The 20,477-nt window shown below is 46.4% G+C and overlaps 1 protein-coding gene across 1 annotated transcript; it reads left to right on the top strand.

Moving 5' to 3' along the window:
* The first annotated feature begins 5,695 nt into the window (after positions 1 to 5,695).
* WDR74 (WD repeat domain 74) lies at positions 5,696 to 20,435 on the top strand. Its single transcript, XM_072637311.1, is given in 12 exon segments — positions 5,696 to 5,753; positions 5,756 to 5,935; positions 6,018 to 6,127; positions 8,546 to 8,667; positions 9,017 to 9,080; positions 10,769 to 10,918; positions 11,050 to 11,151; positions 18,720 to 18,820; positions 18,923 to 18,978; positions 19,069 to 19,214; positions 19,386 to 19,442; positions 20,244 to 20,435. Coding segments are annotated over 12 exon segments (1,302 nt in total). The 5' UTR covers positions 5,696 to 5,710; the 3' UTR covers positions 20,415 to 20,435.
* The last annotated feature ends 42 nt before the right edge of the window (positions 20,436 to 20,477 follow it).

Below are 20,477 nucleotides of genomic sequence, written 5' to 3'. Positions count from 1 at the left end.
TGGAATTGATGTTAATGAACTGTGGTGCTAGAGAAGACTTTTGAGAGTCCCGTGGACAGCAAAGAGATCAAATCTCTCAATACTTAAAGAACTTAATTCAAACTACTCACTGGAAGGCCAAATACTGAAACTGAAGCTTAAATACTTTGGCCACATAATGAGAAGACAGGACTCACTGGAAAAGACTTGGTGGGAAAGATTGAAGGCAAAAGGAAAGGGGGATGACAGAGGATGAGATGGATAGTGTCATGGAGAGATTTTGAGCAATAGTAGAGGACAGAAGGACCTGGTGTGCTGTGGTCCAGGGGGTCACAAAGAGTCAGACAAGACTGAACAACATTTGTCCTCCAGTTAGTTTTCTGCCTCCTCCTTAACACATGAATACCTCACGGTCTCCTTTCTGTTATCACATCAGCTAGAGGATTAATTTCTGAAAGGCCAACCAGCCTCCCCCCTTACTCCCCTATTCCTGTGTCCTCTCTGTGCCTTGTCATAAGTCATGACTCAGTCATGCTTTTATTTGTCAGCACTTATCAAAAAAGGAGACTTTGGTGTGCTCTTGTCAGCTGAGCAGCTGATCTACTTGGTTTCCTAGGTTTTGATCTCAGTAGCAACAGCGTAGGCTTCAAAATATGGGTTCACATAGGGCCAGCTGAGATTACTTTGCCAGCTAGAAGCTGTTTGGGTCTTGTTCTTAGACTTTTTCTTTTTGGAGGAAAGGATACTCTTTGCCAGGTTCTTCTGGCCCTGGACCAGTGTCTGATTTGCCTACCCTGGCCATTCTAGGTCCCACTTTTTAGATGTTTCCCCTTTCGGCTCTTTCTCTATTTTGTGGCATTTCTCCTTCCCTGGGTAATTTGATTCTCACCCACTTCTTCCTTCTTGTGGCCCCCTCCTTAGTTCAGACACCAGGACCAATGCCCAAAGGACTGTGGCTTCCGGCACCAGATCTGGCCCATAGCCTGGGGGATCCTGTTCCATTTACCTGTGGGAGAGCTCCTGGAAGTGTCATCCTTAGCCATTCCTAGAGCTTGGTCCTGTATCCACTGCTCTCTCTACAAGTGCCCCCTTGGAAATCTCATCTACTCCAGTGGAATCCAGGTTTATCTATCTATCCCTGTACAGATGTCTACCCAGTCAATAGATCAGTTCAATCCAACTCCCTCTCCTGAACTCCAGGCCCACCTGGTAACCTTCCTGCAGGATGGATAAGTAATTCCCTTGTCCAGTCTCCCATCAGCACTTCCCATGCCTCACATGTCCAAGATGGAACTCATGATAAGCTCTACTACTCCTGTGGGGTTTAGGGCTAGAAGAAACCTCTTTGGTCATCAGAGAATATGATGACCTTCCTTCCTCTGCCCCACTTACCTCATTATTGCCCCTCCCATCCCTGCTTTCCTATACACATGGGAAACTGAGACTCAGAGATCAAAGGACTTACCCAGAGTGAAAGGTTTGATAAGGGGCTCTGAGGCAAGATTCCAGCTCGAATCTGTTTGCTCCTTACTGGGGCATCCAGGCATTCTTCCTATTCCATCCTGCCTCTCATGACTTGGGCTCCCTGCCCAAGCTTCTCAGTCTCTCTCTGTGGAAAGCATTGCCATCTCTGCTTCAACTGCCTGACTCCCAATGTCCAAGTCTTCTTGACCAAGTGTTCTGTACTGATTCTCTACTTCTCTTCTGTGAGAGAAAAACTCCTTGAGAAGGTTGAGCCTACCTGCCATGGATTCCTTCACTCCCTTTCCTTCCACTCTCCTTAACTCTCTACAGTCTAGCTCCTGACCTTATCATCATTCCCCTAAAACATTTCCCTCTCTCTCTGTCTCTCTGTGTTTGTCCATCTGTCTATCGGTATATGTGTCTGTCTCTCTGTCCGTATGTCTATTTCTCTGGGTACATCCATCTGACCACCTGTGTGTGTGTGTGTGTGTCTGTCCATCTGTCTGTATCTATCTCTCTGTGTTTATCTATCTCTGTCCATCTATCTGTCTGTACCTATGTGTCTTTCTGTCCATCTCTTCCCCACTCCCAAAACTACCAGTGATCTCTTCATTGCCAGATCACATGAATGCTCCTTTCTCCTCTCAGTCCTCATCTTTCTTAACTTCTCTGCAGCCTTTGACACTGGTTAATCACACTTTTTCCCCCTGAACACTCTTTTCTCAGTAGATTTTCATGATATTGCTCTCCCTTTTCTCTCCCTCAATCTCCTTTCCTAGGTCTTGTCCAGGTCATATCTACCCCACTGCTTACCTTGGGTGGTCCCCAGGGCTCTCATCATGGACCCTCTTCCCTTCTCCCTCTCTACTCCTTTGATGAGCTGGCTTATCATCTCATCAGATTCAATTATCATCTCTCTGCTGATGGTTCTCCAACCTACCAATTTACCCAGCCCTAACCTCTCCCCCAGCACATTTCTCCAACTGAATGTTATACAGCTTTAATTCAACATGTCCAAAATGGAACTTGCTGCTTTGCTCTGCCAAACCCTCCCTTCTTCCTGTCATGAGCTCCACCTCTATCATTCAAATCACCCAGACTGCCAACTTGGACTCCTCACTTGCTCTCATCCTGTTGTCGTGCCCCCTTCCCTCCACATACAGATCTCCATCACCTCACCCCTGGACTGCTTGGGCTGCCTGACTCAAGTCTCTCCCCACTACATTCCCTCCTCTTGAAATTGATCTTCCTAGCTACATGTCTGACTATGTAGCTTCCCACCCCTTTTCTATGAACTCTAGTGTTCAAAACCCTTCGTTAGGGGGCAGCTAAGTAGCACAGTGAATAGAGCACTGGCCCTCAAGTCAGGAGGACCTGAGTTCAAATATGACCTCAGTCACTTGACACACTACCTGTGTGACCTTAGGCAAGTCACTTAACCCCAATTGCCTTGCCTACCTCCCTCCAAAAAGAAAAAAATACAACTCTTCATCAGCTGCACCCACCAATTCCCCCTCTCCCCTTTCAGTCTTCCTATACCACCTGTCCAGGAACCATGCCTGGAATTGTTCCCTACTCATAGCATCTCTGCCTCCCAGCTTGCCCTCATGGTCCAGCTCCAATTGCTCCTGGTAGATGAGAAGTCTTTCCTAGCCTTTAATTAGTGCCAATCTGTCCAGTTTAGGCCTTGTAGCTACCCTAGTTATTGGCATGCTGTCTGCCCCAGCCCCCATCAGGTGAACTGCTTGACAAGTCTGTTCCCCGGTGCCTGGCACACAGTGTATATTTATTAAATGCTTGTTGATTGACTGACTGGCTGAGTCAGAGAGAAAAAAAGAGAGAGAGAGACAGGAGACTGGCCATATACCAGGTGAGTAGGGGAGAAGAATGGGTAGCAAGAGGCTGAAGGCAGATGGATATAAATGAAGTACATGCCAGGCAGGCCTGTCTGGGGTAAGGTAGAAGCATCTGGTGCTGAGCAGGAGAGTTCCTTTGAACTTACAGGTGGCTGGAGGGTGGTGGACCTGGGGACTGGACAGGCACCTTGGTGGTGCAGATGTGGTCCAGGTACAGGATGTGGAGGGTTTGAACATCGAGGTGCTTGCTTTTGGTCGATCTGTCTCGTACAAGAAGACAAGGGAGGATGGGGTGGACCAGTCAGACGTTGAGCTTTGCTTTTTTGGCCTATTAAAGGCAAAGATGACTTGCAAGATTTAATATAAAAGTGACCAAGTCAATCTTAAATCTAAAACCTTGAATCATGGGAAAGAAGATCCCTTTGTGCAAAGACTATACAGAGATTGTCTATTACGCATTTATTCAGAGGAAATCCACGATACTTCCCACACATGCCATAAAATGTCAAAATTGTCTAAACACTTTGAACAAGTTTCTCCCCACCACCAATAGTTCTCTTCCGATTATGATTATCATGCATATTTTAATCCCAAATGGGGAAACCCCACCTGATTTAGAAAACCCATTCTAAGATGTGATGCAGTTTCTCCTATTCATGTATGGGATTTGTGGAAAATCAAAACAGTCTTAGGACTAATGCTGAGAAAATGCTGCCTCTGGAAGATCCATCTATGGGGATGTAGCCTAAGCACTGGTTTTAATATATCACACCAATAAAAGTATGTCCCAAAAAAGGAGTAATTACCCATAACTATGTTAATCTATTTAAAGGAAAAAAAATGTAATGGGAATCTGCCCTCCACCTGGAGACCTCTATTCCCAGTGGGTAACACCAAAGGTAAGATTTTATGGCTCTGTCCTATCTAAAAGACACTTTGATTGGAGTATGAAAAATAGAGGAATCAGCAGGAATCGAAAGGGCTTCATGCATTAGTCATGATTTCTTATTGCAATCCATCTTGGATGAAACAAAAAATAAAAAGAAACGTGTGTGTAGTTTGCACAAGGAAGCAGTTATATTCTGCTTTCCAGTCAGGCTTAGTTGGCAAAATTGAGAAACACTAGATCAGGGGTGGGGAACCTGTGGCCTTCAGACTGCATGTAGCCCTCTAGGTCCTCAAGCATGGTCCTTTGACTGAGTCAACTTCACAGAAAAAAAATCCCCTTTATAAACGAATTTGTTCTGAAAAACTTGGACTCAGTCAAAAGGCTACATCCAAGGACCTAGAAGGCCACATGTGGCCTCAAAGTCGAAGGTTCCCTACCACTGCACTAGATGACTTGTCAACATCTGGCTCAGAAAGGCTGCAGGGTCTATACTGCAAGGAGTCTATACAACAAGGAGCTGATAGTGGGGGTTCTAGGGAGATGGGAACTGGCTAACATTGTGCTATCTCAAAGATCTATCCATGGTCTGGTAATGGTACAAGATGCTGTAAGATCAAGTAGGGACATATGGCTACATCTATACACATACACATACATATGTCCTTCCTTCTCAAGGAGGACCAAAATGAGGTCACTACGTTGGAGTCAAGGTCCAGCGTGTCTGATCAGACTGACACTAGCTCAGAAGGTTCTACCACAGGTTGGGCACAAACGGCCACGTGAACACCCCGGTTCTTTGGAGCTACTGCAGTTCTGCTTCCACCCTGGCACGCCATTCCGGTCAGTCCTTTGCCAGCCGCTCCCAAGTCACACAATCAATCCCAAAGTTCTTGGGAGAGACTTGGAGGGTCCTTTCATCACTGCTGCCTAGAAGCACGTGTCTTATGGGAGCGGTCTATAGAAGTGGCTTTTGGGAAAACAAAGGCTTGGCGATGGCACCACCAGCATCGGGCTCTGCGGCAGGGTCCGGAGGCTGGGCAGTGGGGCTCAAGGAAGGCCCTCGCTGTCTGCCCACGATCTGCGGGTCTCCTAAGGCAACTCAGAGGCAAGCCCTTCTGTTTCCGGGGCACACACGTGCCATGTACACACACGGCGGGGGGGGGCAGGCAGTGGGCAGGGTGAAGCAGGACAAGGAGAGGGGTCGCCCCTGCACGTGGCCCTGACCTCTCCGGCCCCTTTTCCGCTGGGGGCATTAGGGCGTTTGGCCCCGAAATGGAAGAAGTTGGGAATTCCGGCCAGCTCCCTGACCACTGTCTGGACTGAGGAGAAGCCCGTCTTCCAGTCGGTTGGGTGGCCCAGGGGGCATCTCCGGGCCCCGGTCAGGCGCAATGACGCCCTTGGCTCAGCCCAGGGGCCTCAGGGGTCTCCAGCGGGTGCTACCCAGCCTGGGCCTCTGAGGCCACGAGCGCGGGGGCTCACGGGAGGAAGGTCGCCCCTCGGCGCCGCTGCCGCGGCTCTGAGCATGCGCCTGCTCCCGGAACGTTCCTTACGAGGGCCGCCGCTTCCCACCGGACGATTTTGCCATCGCATCTGGCCGCCCAGGGCTCCAGAGCCGGAAGCGATGGTCCGGGGACCAGCCCTGTTCTTCCTCTCGCCCCGCCCCGAAAGTTGCAGGGCGGAAGTGTCATGGCGGTGTCGGCGCGCTGGAACCACGTGTGGGTCGGCTCAGAAACCGGGATCTTGAAGGGTGAGTGGGGCCGGGCCGGGGGCCGGGGGAGGCCGGGGCCGGGGCAGGGAGCGGCGCCAAGCCCCGCGCTCTCCCGCTGCAGGCGTAAACCTGGTCCGGAAGCAGGCGGTGAACTTCACGGAGGCGGCGGGCAGGCCGCGGCGCGAGGAGGAGGTGAGCGCGCTGTGCTGGGCGGACGCGGCCGAGAGCCAGGTAAGGGCGGGACCACCGCGGGGAGGGAGGGGCCGTGGGGGCGGGCGCTGCCGGCCGCCTCCTCCACCCCCACCGCAGGCTCCTTCGGGCCGCGCCCGGGGTCTCCACGCGGGTCGCGCGAGGAAGCTGCCGCCCGAAGAGGGGGGCCCTCTTTGGAACCCCGGCCTTTCCCTCCCCCTCCGATGTGGCTGTTGTCTGGTCTCCCTGCGGGCTGGGCCCCTCCGCTCCCTGACCCCGGGTCCGCTAGGTCTGAGTAGGACCGAGGCTGCCGATGATACAATGTAGCGGTAACACGGCAGGCGACACGTGTCTTGGTTAGACTCGGCCGAGCCCCGTAGACTTCCCTAAAGACCGAGTGAGATGTTTGTAAAGAGACGCAGGCAACGGGGTGAGAAATTAAGGGGGAGGGGTGACTGATGGAAGCCTTTGAGGGCCATCCGGGGTTCTAGCGTGAAAGGAACCTCAGGTCCACTCCTCCCACCCCTAGTTTACAGGTGAGGAAACTGAGGCCTGAGGAGGTTAAGGAGTTCTCCACTGCCAGAAAGGGAGGGAGAGGCCAGGACCTTGGCCCTTTAAATCCAGGTCTTTTGAAGGGCTGGAGGAGGAGGAAGGAGACCTTGAAGGCAGCTAAGGGGCACCCAGCCTCGAAGGAGCAGGTGCCAGTTAGTATGACAGCCAGTAGTCAAGTGTAGAGAGCTTGGGGGGCTGAGTAAGCTAGAAAAGAGGATCAGAGCTGGGCAGAGCTCTTGGTCAGTTAGGTTGATGAGCAGAGGGCTGTGAGGCACCACTCATTGGAGAAGGATAGGACTGAAAGAGAGGACCTGGTCTCCTAGGCATCAGGTCTGGTATTTCCACCTCTTTGGGCCTCAGTTTCCCCATCTGTAAAATGAAAGGTTGGTCTAGATGTCCTGTAAAGTACTTTTTGGTTCTAAATCTGTCAGGAAGATTATTTCCATGGTTGTGGAAGGGAAGGCCCAGATAGGTCTAGTGGTAAATGGGGGTGAGAGCTAGAACAAGGTGGCAGGTCAAGGGAAGAGGCCAAGACAGTGACCTCGTGACTCCAGACCTCCATTGGCCTTTCTCTTTTCTCCTCTGGGACACTCTTACTGGGCAGTGTTAATACAAATTATCACTAGAAGACAGCCAGCCTCTGATGTCTGGTGCTGCTCAGCCTGCTCTGGGCTCTTCAAGAAAGCTGATCCTCCCAGGCTGGAAAGGCCTAGCTGTCATCCACTGTACAGATCAAGTGGGAAAATTAATATTAATTCTCTATCTGCTGTTTGATGTTTCTCTGTAAGTGATTTTCTTCTGAAATGACACTGTATTCTATGTAACAAATCTAAGCCACTTCTTTTTCTCTGAGTGTAAAAGCTCATGAGTTCAAAAGTTCAGCCTCCCTCCCTGAGGTTGGATGCTTAAGCTTTTCCATAGCCACTGTTGGTTAAAGAAAAACTGTTATCTCAGCATTACCTACAAGGGTTGTGTGTTATCCTTGAGAAGTAGACCAGCTGGCCTAGTCCCATTTTTAACCTCATTTGTCCATTAAAAAGGTGGTTTTATCTAATCCCCAGGTGCCAGTGAGTCTACCTCCCTGGGTCCGTATCAGTGACACAAGCATTCCTTAGAGACAGAGAGAGGCGGGCTTCATCCCACACGGGTGCACTCTGCAGACAATGTAACCAGTCATGATCACTCCTGTGATTCTGGACAGTTAGGATTTTTTTCTGTTTTTTGTTCTGCACTTATAAAAATGAGAACCAGTTTCAGTTCTTTAGCTAGACTTGTTTTATTGTCTGGGAGCCCCCTGCTAATAAACCATACTCTTGTTTGGAGAAATGTGTCTTAGTTTACCTTTTTGTTGAGTTTCGCAGAAGCAAATCAACCACAAGTATTTATCGATCACATACCGTGTACCAGACCCTGTGCTAGGTGCTGGGAACATAAGTACAAATAATAATGAAAACAACAATGCTAATGGTTAGAGTTTTATAGCATGTTCCTCACATTGGGAGTAAGCGCTGGCATTTACAGAGAGTCTGGGAGAGCCAGGGACTGAGGCTCCCAAGTATTGGGAGGGGGGGGCATCAGGACAATCAGGTGTTCAGTTGCCAAGCTGACCTCAAGGTAAGCGTGTTTGTTTCCAGCAGTGATTCACGCTGCTCTTCCAATGTGGAGGGAAGCCTTGACCTGTGTTGGACCCCCATTTACAAAATCAGGCCCAGCCTTCATGTTATGTGTTCAAGTTAATGTATGTTTGTGAAGTCAGGAGCCCTGTCGTCTCAACTTGGCTTTATGCATAGCAATTCTGCATACAGTAGGTGCTTAAATAGGAACACCCAAGATTCAGAACCTTGGGAGGAAACCTGGAGAAATGTTTGTCCAGGTGAATTGAATCCAATTGAGACCTCCTCCCTACAGATTCTAATCGGCTGTGCCAATGGGACTGTAAAATCTTTCAGCACAGAGGAGGGCAAGTTCCTGAGGAGCCGGTGCTGTCCAGGAGGAGAAGGGACTTTTCGGGGACTTGCAAAGCATGATGGGTAAGGACCCCCAAATCACTGCCTTATCTTCACCCCCTCCCCCCTACTCCTGGCTCCAGTCTGGACAACCTCTCCTCTTCTGCTAGCTTTGAGTTCAGTTACCTTCCAGCAGATCCAGTCCTGGGCTTCTTTGCCTAGCACTCCAGGTACCCCGATTATCCCCTGACCACATGGCTATTATGGGAGGGAGAAATGCACTGTTGGGCCAGGAAGAAGAGGCAGAGGAAGGAGGTGCAGGGCTTGAGAGTGGGCATACAGTGGGCACAGCCCAGCAGAACTTTGAGCTCAGCTGGGCTTCCCCTTTCACCTCTTTTTACCCTTACTCCCTTCCACTCTTCTGTGTCTGCAGATGCCTCATCACTTGTGTGGAGTCTGGGATTCTCCGAGTCTGGCCTGAGGAATCTCCTGAACATGTGAGGGTTTTTCTTTTCCTTTATTTAGGGAAGTAGTTTTGGTGGTGGTTGTTAGAAACAAATATCCAGATGTTCAAACAAAAATAAAGGACACATGAAACTCAAAATGGCCACTATTTGTGGAATTTGTATATAATTTTAAATTGAGAAGCTTGATTAACTTTAAAGAGCAGCAGTGCAATCATTTAAGGGGTTCTGTTTCCCCTTCTGCAAATGTTTTTCATTGAATTCTCAGGGTTCTGTGGCTTTTCTTGAACATTATGAACATGACCATTGTCATTCTCAGTGCTTCTGTCAGTTTCTTTATTCAGTCTGTGCAGCATCTTTTGTCTGACTGTATTTCTTCCTGTCCTTCACAGTTCACTTCTGAAAATGCAGTAATGTTCTATAACAGTTTGTTCAGTCATTCATCGCTCGCTGGACATGTGGATCATCTCCAGTTTTTACTCATAAGAATAATGCTGCTATGGATGTTTCTGCAAAAATAGGTCTTTTTATGCCTAACTTGGGATAAAAGCCATGTTTCCTTCCCAAAAAGTTCTAATAGGTGGTAACTCCATCAGCCTTGTAACAGTGGCCTTGTTTCTTTTTTTTAAATAGAATTTACTTTTTTTCAGTTAACAAAAATCTCTTTCTCACATTGGGGTGGAGGTGGGAGGATGCTAAGAGTCTTTGTCACAAATAGACAAAACCAGATTGCACAAAAATACTTCTTTCCTCTTGCATCTTGAGTCCGTTAGCTCTCGGTCAGGAGATGAACAGCTTGCTTCCTTATTGGTCCTCAGGGATTATTTGGTTGGTTGGTTATTGCATTGATCAGTTTTTAAGACTTTCAAAGTTATTTTTCTTTACAGTACAGTTATGATTGTATCAACTGTACTCCTGGTTCTCCTTATTTCATTTCATGTCCCAGTCTTGGAAGTCTTCTCTGAAACTGTGTATTTCATCATTTGTTAAAGGCACAGGAGTATTCCATTGTAGCCACATAATGTAATTTATTAAGCCATTTCATTCCCCAGCTGATAGACGTCTCCTTAGTTTCCAATTCTTTGCTACCACAGAAAGAGCTGCTATAAATATTTTTGACATGGATTCTTTTCCTCTTTCTTTGATCTCTTTGGGGTGTAGACTGACTAGTGGTGTTTCTGAGTCATTGTGTGTAAAGTTCTATGACTTTGGGAACAGGTTCTTTTCCCAAAGAGCTGGTCTAATTCATATGAGGGTTTTTTCCCACAATTTTTGAGAATTTGTGGTGAGGGCTGGTAGTAGGCTGGGCTTGTCTCTGCTGGTATCCCCAGAGGAGATTCTTGGCTGGCTTTGCAGGTGGGAGTAAGGCTATACCCCACAGTATTTGAAGGTGGAAGGGACTTGAATCCAGCTTGCTCATTCTATAGAGCAGAAAACAAATCCAAAGAAAGGACAAGACTTTCCCTGGTTACAGTGACGTTAAGTCCTTGGATTCTAAATCCAAACTTCAGTGACACTATAGCCACCTCCCACCACCTGCTCTTCTGTAGTAGGATATTTACAGTCATTGGAGATGGGGCCTCTGCATTTGGGAACAGGCAAACCTTCCCTGGCAGGTGTTTTGTCTTGTCTTCTCTGATCTGTGGGCTCCCTTTGGAGACCCATGGTACCAGGAGGAGTTAGTTATCTCTTAACTTCCTCTGTGTTCCCTTCTATCACAGATCAAAGAGCTCATTGTGGGTCCAGGTGTGTGCAGGATGCGCCAGGATCCTGATCGACCCCACATAGTGGCCACGGGTGGAAAGGAAAATTCACTGAAGGTCTGGGACCTGCAGGCATCATCTGAGGAGTCCATATTCAGAGCTAAGAATGTGAGTGACAGAGCCTAGGCAGGGAGGTGTCAAGCTGGATACTGGGGCGGGGGGGGGGGGCACTCACAGAAATATCTGTAAGGTCACTGCTTGACAAGTGAAATGGAGCTGACTTTGCATCCCCTTGCTAGGTCCGCAATGACTGGTTGAATCTTCGGGTTCCCATCTGGGACCAGGACATGCACTTCCTCTCAGGGTCACAGAAGATTGTCACATGTACTGGATATCACCAGGTAAAAAAGCAGAGAGACGGACCCTGGGGTTGGCCTGGCTGCAGGAGCTAGCCAATGACCAGTTATACTCTCCAGCACTTTTGCTGGCTCTCACTGTTCCTTATCTAGCAGCCTAGCTATTTGCCTCCCAATCAAGCAAAACACATTTATTAAACTTCTGTTGTTTGCTTGCTACTGTGCTAAGTTGGGAGATAAAGGTACCAAAAATGTACCAGTTGGGAGAATCAGAGACTTCCTTTTGACAGTGAAAGTGGGGACAAGACAGGGTGGGGAGGTGGATTTCAGACTTGGAGGATTGCCATAGCAGTGCACTAAGATTTGGAGATAGAGAGTTTGGCACCAGTTTGTCAGTCCTGGAGAGGCCTGGTTAATAGGACTAGGTTGTGAGGAGCTTTAAAAGGCAGACAGGAGCTTCTATAGGGAATCCTGGGTAAGTATAACATAGAGGCCTGCTTAGGCAGAAGCACTTTGGCAGTTGGGGGAGGAATGACTGGGAAGAGAGACTGAAAGTAGAAGGGCCAGTGAGGAGTCTCTGAGAGTGATGGTACAGGTGAGAGGAGTCAGACAGGAGATGTGGCAGGGATATAGAAAGGGCAGAGTTGGGAGATGTGGGGTAGGAGGAGTGTGAAGACCAGGGCCAACCTGAAGTTGTGAGCACTGGCATTAGGGTTAGGCTATGAACAGATCATTAATTGTTACTAGTTACTAATGCTCAAAGTTGGGAGCACTGGCATTAAGATTAGGGTTATTACAGATCCTTTATTGTTACTGGTTACTAATGCTCAAAGTTGGGAGCATTTGTATTAGGCTTTTTTGAAGGCAATGCCTTTAGGGAAAATAGGGGATTTTGGAAGAGGAGAGCGTTTTGGGGAAAAGATAAATGTATTGTTTTGGAAACATCAAGTTGGAAATATCTCTGACTATCCAGTTAGAAATGCCCACTAGGTAGTTGTTGAGAGACCAAAGGACAAGGGAGAGGTGGGGTCAGCATAGAGTTGATAAAAACCTGTGGGTAACCTTAAACCTAGAGTGGGAGGAACCTCAGTGCCTTTCTTATCCAGCTCCCCGCTTCTATCAAAGGTGGAACTGAGTCCTAGCAGTGTAAGGGGCGTGTGGGTGCCCACATAGCTAGTGGGAAAGGCAGGATTTGCACTCTAGTCCTTTGACATCAAAGCTGTTGCTTCTTCATTGAGACTCCCTGGCTCCTCAGAAACCCTCAATTCCTTCATCCCCTTGAATGGGAGTTTGCGTACTGAGACTGCTAAGGCCTCATACTGAAGCAGATTTTTATTGTTTATAACTTTGGGTTTTATATCACCTGTGTCACACCTTGGCCCTGGGAAACTTTTCCTTAGAACAAAAAATAAGCCAACAGTGCCCAAGAGCTGACCCCCGAACCCGGATGTTCTGTGTAGTGTTTGAAGCCCCCAAGCTCTTACTTGGCACAGGAGTTAGGGGTGTGGACGTACCTTCTCTTTCTTCTTTGGAGCCAAGCTTGGTTTTCTTAATTCGACAGTGCCCTTTTTTGTGGTTGTTTCCATTACGTGGCTGTAGTCTTGTCTGTGGTGTCTTCTCATGCCTTTCTGCGTTATCACATTGCTCGTTTCTTAGAGTATAGGAATATTCCACGGCATTCACGGACCACAGCATGTTGAGCCATTCCCCAGTCAATGGTCATTGACTTGGTTTTCCTTTCTTTGGATAAGGAGCCTTTATTTTTGTCAGTATATGTCCAGCAGTGGGATCTTCAGGACAAGGGGTATGAACTTTCTTAGCTTGATTCTCAGTTGTGTGCAGCTCCACCAACAGGGTACCAGTATACCTTCTTTCCAGGTGGACTCTTCCTTTCATCATTTTTGTCAGTTTGTTGGCTATGAAGTAAAACTTCAGGGGTGTTTGGGTGTGCGTTTCTGCATTCTTTCCTTAGCTTTGCCTTAGCTGGCAGTTTTTTTATTGAAGTGTGTTCCTATCTTTGGATAATTTCTCTACTGGGCAATGGTTTCTGTTCTGTTTTTTTTTTAAATAACAAGTATTTTTTGAAATTTACTTGTTCCCCCTGTTACTCCCTTTCTCCAGGTACAAATTCTAGAGCAAAGCAGATTGAAATTGGGCGTGCATCGCCAAACATAATGAAAGCTAACCTTTGTTTATAGTGCTTTAATGTTGTCAGAATGCTTTATATATTTTATCCTCACAACCTTGGGGAGGTGGGTGCTTTTATTATCCCCATTTTAAGGATGAGGAAACTGAGGCAGAGGTTAGGTGACTTGCCCAGGGTCACACAGCTAGTATGAGTCTGTGGCTAAATTTGAACTCAGGTCTTCCTGCCTCCTGTCCCAGTGCTCTATCTAATGTGCTGCCCCCTGACCACTTCTCTGCATTTTAAATTCAATTTATGTCAGGTGAGGGGTGTGTTTCATCTTCATTCTTTTGGACTAATGTTTCATTATTACGTTGATTAGCATTCTAAAGTTTTTCAGAGTTGTGTTTATCTGTAATGTATTTTTTGGAGGTTTTTTTCTAGTTTGCTCACTTTGTATCAGTTCTTAAAGGCCTTCCCAGTTTCCTCCAAAATTGTCCATTTTTTCATTTTATCACGGTATCTTCTATTACTTTTAGAAGCCAGTTTCTTTAGCCATTCCCCTCTAGCTTCCAATTCTTAGCTGCCATGAAAAGAGTTGCTATAAATACTTTTGTACACATAAATCCTTTTCCTTTTCTCTTTAATTTCTTGGGAATATAGTACTAGTAGTAGTGTAACTAGTTTAAGGAGTATACACAATGTGATAACTTTTTGGTCGTAGTTTTGCATTGCTTTCTCCAATAGCTGGACCATTTCAGTTCTACTAATAATGTACATGTTCCTGTTCTCCCATAGCTCCTCAAATATGTAATCATTTGTCACTCTGGTGGGTGTGAGGTACGTCAAAGTTGCTTTAATTTGCATTTCTCCAGTTACTAGTGATTTCAGACTTTTCAAAAGTATGATTGTTGATCATTTGTATTTCTTGCTTTGAAAAATGCCTGCTCATATCCATTGAGTGTTGATCTATTGGGGAATGGCTTACTCCTTTCTATATCTGAGTCACTTTATATATCTGGGAAATGAGACCCTTGTCAGAGAAATTTATAAAGATTTTTACCCAGTTAACGGTTTCTCTTCTGAATTTTACATTAACTTTTTAATTTGTTAAAATTGCCATTTTGTGTGATCTTGTCTTAGTCGTGAAGTCTTTATTCATATATCTGAAATTTCTTCCTTTCTCCTGATTTGTTTGGAGCTTATAGTCTTCCCAGCAGTTTTGGTCAAATACTGAGCCTTTCCCCCCAGTGACTGGTTTATCACTGCGCTGTTGTATCAGTTTATTCGTTTATTCATTAGTTTTCGTCCCACTTATTAACATCTTTTTTTTAAACCAGTACCAGGTCATTTTAGTGATTACTGCTTTGTGGTGTGGCTGAGATCTGACACTATGGACCACCATACCATCCTTGCCTTTCAAAAACTGTCCTTGACATTCCAGACCTTTTGTTCTTCGTATTAACTTTGTTTTGTTTTTTTGTTTATAACCTCTTGGGGGTTGGTGCAACTTTGTCAATTAATTTAGGTAGTATTATCATTTTTATAATACTGGCTGCAACCGCTCCTAATTGTCACCCGTGTTTTAGATTTGTCTTTATTTCCGCAGTATGTTTTGTCGTTAGGTTTATAGTCTATGAGTGACTCTTATTATCATCTGCAAAAGGTAGTCATTCTATCTTCTTTGTCTAGATTTATTTCCTTATTTGGTTTGCGAGCACAGTGTTAAATGGTACTATTAATAATAGGCATCCTTGCTTTAGGACAAGTGGGTGGGGCAGTGGGTTGAGTGCCAGGCGTAGAGTTGCAGAAGTCAGGAGTTCAAATTTGGCCTGAGGCACTTAGTAGGTAGGGACCCTGGGCCAGTCACTTCACCCTGTTTAACTCAGTTTTCCCATCTGTAAAATGGGCTGGAAAATGAAATGGCAAGCCCCTCCTGTATCTCTGCCAAGAAAACCCCAAATGGGGTCATGAAGTGTTGGACATGACAGATCAACGAGACACTAACAAACCCTTGCTTTACCCCTGATCTTATTGGAAAGGCCCTTAACTTTTCTACATTATGTACGTTTGCTTTTAGATTTAAACACTATTTATTACATTAGCAAAGTCCATTCCTATAGTTTTTATAGTCTTTAATGGAAATGAGTATTGGGTTTTGGACATCTATGGATATAATCATATAGTATTACCTTTTTTTTTTTTTTCCTAATTTTTAGTTCCAAATTCTCTCCTTCCTCTAGCCCCTCCCTAGGACAGGAAGCAGTTTTATATAGTTTACACATGTGTAGTTATTCAAAACATTTCTATATTAGTCATGCTGTGGAAGAAAACACAAACAGCCCCTCCCCCCTGAAAAAACAAGAAAAATAACATTTAAAAAGTATTCTTCAGTCTACACTCAGACTCCATCAGTTCTTTCTCTGGAGCTGGATAGCATTTTTCACCTTGATTTCTTCAGAATTATTTTGGATCATTGTATTGCTAAGCAGAGCCAAGTCCTTTTCACCTGCTCATTGTGTAATATCACTGTTATGTGTATGTGATCTCCTGGCTCTGTTCATCTCACTTTGCAGCAGTTCATTTAAGCCTTTCCAGGTTTTTCTGAGAGCATCTTGCACATCATTTCTTAGAGCACAATAGTAATCCATCACAATCATACCCCAACTTGTTCAGCCATTCCCCATTTAATGGGCATCCCCTCAACGTCCAATTCTTTGGCACCACCAAAAGAGCTGCTGTCAGTATTGTTGTACATATAGGTCCTATTTCTTTTGTCAAAAATCTCTTTGGGGTACAGATCTAGTATTGCTGAGTCAGAGGGTATGCACAGTTTGGTTGCCCTTGGGGCATAGTTCCAAATTGCTCTCCAGAACAGTTCTGTCAGTTCACAACTCCACCACTGTGCATTAGTGTCCCAGTTTTCCCACATCCAGCATTTATCATTTTCCTTTTCTGTCATACCCCTTCTGATAGTGTGAGGTGGTACCTGAGAGTTTTTTTAATTTGCATTTCTCTAGTCAGTAGTAATTTAGAGCATTTTTTCATATGACTATAGATTGCCTTGATTTCTTCATCAAAAACTACTTGTTCATATCGTGTCATTGACCATTGATCAATTAGAGAATGACTTGTTTTCTTAACATTTGACTCAGTTCTCTATATATTTGAGAAATGAGGCCTTTATCAGAGATACTTGCTGTAAATATTTTCTCCCAGTTTTCTGCTTTCTAATCCTGGTTTTGTTTGTGCAAAACCTTTCAATGTAATGTAATAAAAATTGTCCATTTTGAATCTTGTAATGCCTTCTTTCTCTTGTTTGGCCATAAATTCTTCCCTTACGCGTAGCTTTGACAGGTAAATTATCCCCTGCCCCCCTAATTTGCTCATGGTATCACGCTTTATGGATAAACCATATACCCATTTTGACTTTATCTTGGTATGTGATGTGAGTTGTTGATCTATACCTAGGTTTTCCTACTGTTTCCCAGTTTTCACTTTTTGTCAAAGAATGAGTTTTTAATCCCAAAAGCTTGATTCTTTGGGTTTATCAAACACTAGATTATAATGTACTACTGTCTTTTGTACCTAATCCATTCTGCTGATCCAACATTCTGTTTCTTGACCAGTACCAGGTTGTTTTGATGATTACCACTTCAATATGTCATATTATTAATGTGATCATTTTATTAATAGTTTTCCTTATGTTGAACCACTTCAGTGAACTACATTGCTGGTATAAACCCAGCCTAGTCATAGTTTATGATCTTTCTAGTCCAGTGTAGGAAGCCAGAAGTTCTGTACCAGGCCCTGTCATTAAACAGATCCTATATTTCCTCCTCTCTGGGTCTTTGCTGCTTTTGAAAGAACTGGGTGGGCTGGCGATCCTCTATCTTTTACCAGCAGTGAGGACGTGTGGGCCTGTTAGTTTCTCCTGCCTTCACTCAGAGTGACCTGATAGTGCTTTGTTCTGAGAACCCAGGTTCTCCTCTGTTCTCTTTCAGAACTTCCTCTCATGAGGCTGAAGACCTTATGCAAACTGGACTCTGTCTAGGCTGCCTGAGAACAGTGCCTTGTGGTTTTCTGACTCAGACACTCCTCTCTAGGCTGTTTACTCCACTCACCTCATCTTTGGTTCCTTGTTTAGATCCATCATGTCATGGCTCCATCTCTTCCCTCAGAACTCAAGGCTCTCTGACTGGCATTTTGAGGCCACAAAGACCAGTCTCTTCCCCAGTTGAGAAATTGTCAAAATATATGAAATTTTTCCGATGAAAAAATTAAAGCTACCTACAGTCATATGAAAAAATGCTCTAAATCACTGCTGATTAGAGAAATTCACATTACAACAACTCTGAGGTACCACATCATACCTATCAGATTGGCTAACATGACAAAACAGGAAAATTATAAATGTTGGAGAAGATGTGGGAAAATTAGAACGCTAATGCATTGTTGGTGTAGTTGTGAACTGCTCCACCCATTCTGGAGAACAATTTGGAACTATTGCCTAAAGGGCTACGAAACTGAATATCCTTTGACCCAGCAATGTGCCACTTCTTTGCCTGGGATCAGAAAAATGGGATCTACATCCACATGTACAAAACTATTTATAGTAGGTCTTTTTGTGGTGGCCAAAAATTGGAAATTGAGGGGATGTCCATCTATTGGGGAATGGCTGAACAAGTTGTGATATATGAAGGTAATGGAATACTATGTTCCATAAGAAATGATGAGCAGGCAGACTTCAGAAAAACCTGGATTTGAATGAGCCGATGCTGAGTGAAGAGCAGAACAAGAGAATGCTGTACACAGTAACAGCCACGTTGTGCAATGATTGACTGATAGATTTAGCTCTTCTCAGCTATGCAACGATCTGAGACGACTCCAAAAGATTCATGACGGAAAATGCCCTCCACATCCAGAGAAAGAAGTGTGGCATCTGAATGCACATGGAAGCTCACTATTTTCTCTTTATGGGGTTGTTTTTTTCTCTTTCTCAAGGCTTTTGTTCTGATTCTTTCAAAACAAGACTGATGTGGAAATATGTTTAACATGATCATAGATGTATAGCTTGTATCAGATGGCATGCCATCTTGAGGAGGAGGGAGTGAAAGGGGGAGGAATATTTAGAGCTCAAAATCTTATAAAAGGGAATGTTGAAAATACTATAAATAAATCTGTTTAACAAAAAAAGACCAGTCTAGTTCCCTGACTACTTTATGACTGCTAACGGAGAGCTGGAGTTGAAGTCACAGATGTGTGCTTGCACAGATTCTAGGTCCTTGGAGGATCCTGGAGATGATAGAATTGGAACAACCTTTCCCCAGCCCTATTTACAGATGAGGAAACTGATGCCTAGAGAACGGTATTTGCTCAGAGACAGAGGGTAGCTGTGTCTCAGGGTTAAGGTTTGTAACCTGCCTCACCACCTCCAAGTCTGATGCTCTTTCCACTTCACACTGTTAATGTACCAGTATCCTTTCAGGTCCGAGTGTATGACCCGGCCTCCCCACAGCGGCGGCCAGTGCTGGAAACCACCTATGGAGAGTATCCCCTGATGGCAATGACCCTTACTCCAGGGGGCAAGTGAGTGATGGGGGCAGGGATGTTTGTGGGCTCTGGGGATGAAGGAGATTTTGAAAACCAGCTCATGTCGATCCCTGCCTGCCCTCTGGTTTCTTTCCCCAGCTCTGTGGTGGTGGGGAACACCCATGGGCAGCTAGCAGAAATTGACCTTCGGCAAGGTGAGTTGGGGGGTACGGCCTGGGGGGCAGTCTGGGTCATAGGAGAGGCTGGGCAGCAGTAGCTTCTTGGCCCTTCCTGGTCTTCCCCAGGGCGCCTGGTGTGCTGCTTAAAGGGTCTGGCAGGCAGTGTTCGGGGTCTGCAGTGCCATCCCACTCAGCCCATTCTTGCCTCCTGTGGGCTGGACCGAGTTCTGCGGATACATCGACTTCGAGAACCTCGAGGACTGGAGCACAAGGTAACTCCACCCCCACCCCACCCCCACCCCCCTGGACTTCTCTTCAGCCCCTTCTGCCAAGTGCCCTAACTGTGCTGCTCATCCACACTTTCTCAGGCTTCTGGGGTTGGGGAGGAAGACCAGGAGCCCCTCCCCGCTTCTCAATCTCACCCCCTTAACTGTCTCCTTTAGGTTTACCTCAAGTCCCGACTGAACTGCCTCCTCTTGTCAGGAAGGGACAACTGGGAGGTGAGAACCACATCATGTCTACTGGGTGCCAGGGGTGCCAGTGTTAAACATGGTGGCGCAGGGGCTTAGCTGAGGACCTGCCTCAGGTGCTAAGGGGAGAAAGAGGGAGGTTGTCTTTGTGTACAGATCAGTGGGAGACAAGGCTGCTGGTGTGGAGGGAGCAGTGGCCCTGGACCTGGGTCCTCTCCTTCCTCAAACCCTACCCCCCACTTTGTGCCCCTCTGACCTTGGTAAAGGAGAAGCCACTCCAGTGCACTGGGCTCAGAGTCCAGAACCAGACACTGATTAGCCAGGACTCTGGCCATGTCACTTCCCTTCTGTTTGCCTCAGTTTCCTTAGCTGTAAAATGGGGCTGACACTGTGATCCTCCCTAGGTTGTGAGGATCAGATGAGAGTCACATATGCACATAGAGGCAGTGCAGTGCCTGGCACAGAGGAGTTGCTTAACATGGGTTCCCTTCCTTTAATTTCCCCGTGCCTCAGTTTCCTCAGTTGTAAAATGAGGGCATTAGACTAGAAGGTTTCTGAGTTCCCTTCCAACTCTAAGCTACGATCTTGAGAGACATAAGCTGTCATATGAAACCAGAGCGGGGTCGGCCTGATCAGCTCATCCCGGAGGAAATGGAGACCCCCTAAATGGGGAGACTGATCAGGTCCAGGCCTCCCCTACAGTAAGGGTGGCTGCTCTGGGCAGTGAATGGGGAGGAGGAGGGGGAGGGCACTGGGGAAATTGGAAAGGCCTGCCCTGGATCTCAGTGCTTCTGGGCAGTCTCCCCATAGACCTTCCCTTTCGCTCACCAGGATGAGCCCAGAGATCCTGTCCCAGTCCCCTCCGAAGAAACCGAGACTGATGAGTTGTGGGATTCGTTGGAGCCCGTGACCGCAGGGGCCAAGAGGAAACGGCAGCCTGTGGGGAAGAAGCAGCAACCGGCGTTGGGGGGCCCCCCACCTCTGCCCCCCCTTTGTAAATAAAGAAGTCACCCCCTTCTGTGACCCTGCCTCCTCCTTGCGAGAGCCCGGCCCGGGACCCTGCGG

This window comes from Notamacropus eugenii, chromosome 2 (genome assembly GCF_028372415.1).
Source record: "Notamacropus eugenii isolate mMacEug1 chromosome 2, mMacEug1.pri_v2, whole genome shotgun sequence".
Lineage (NCBI taxonomy): Eukaryota > Metazoa > Chordata > Mammalia > Diprotodontia > Macropodidae > Notamacropus > Notamacropus eugenii.
Note: the sequence above shows the minus strand (reverse complement) of the source record. Positions and strands in the feature narration are given on the sequence as shown.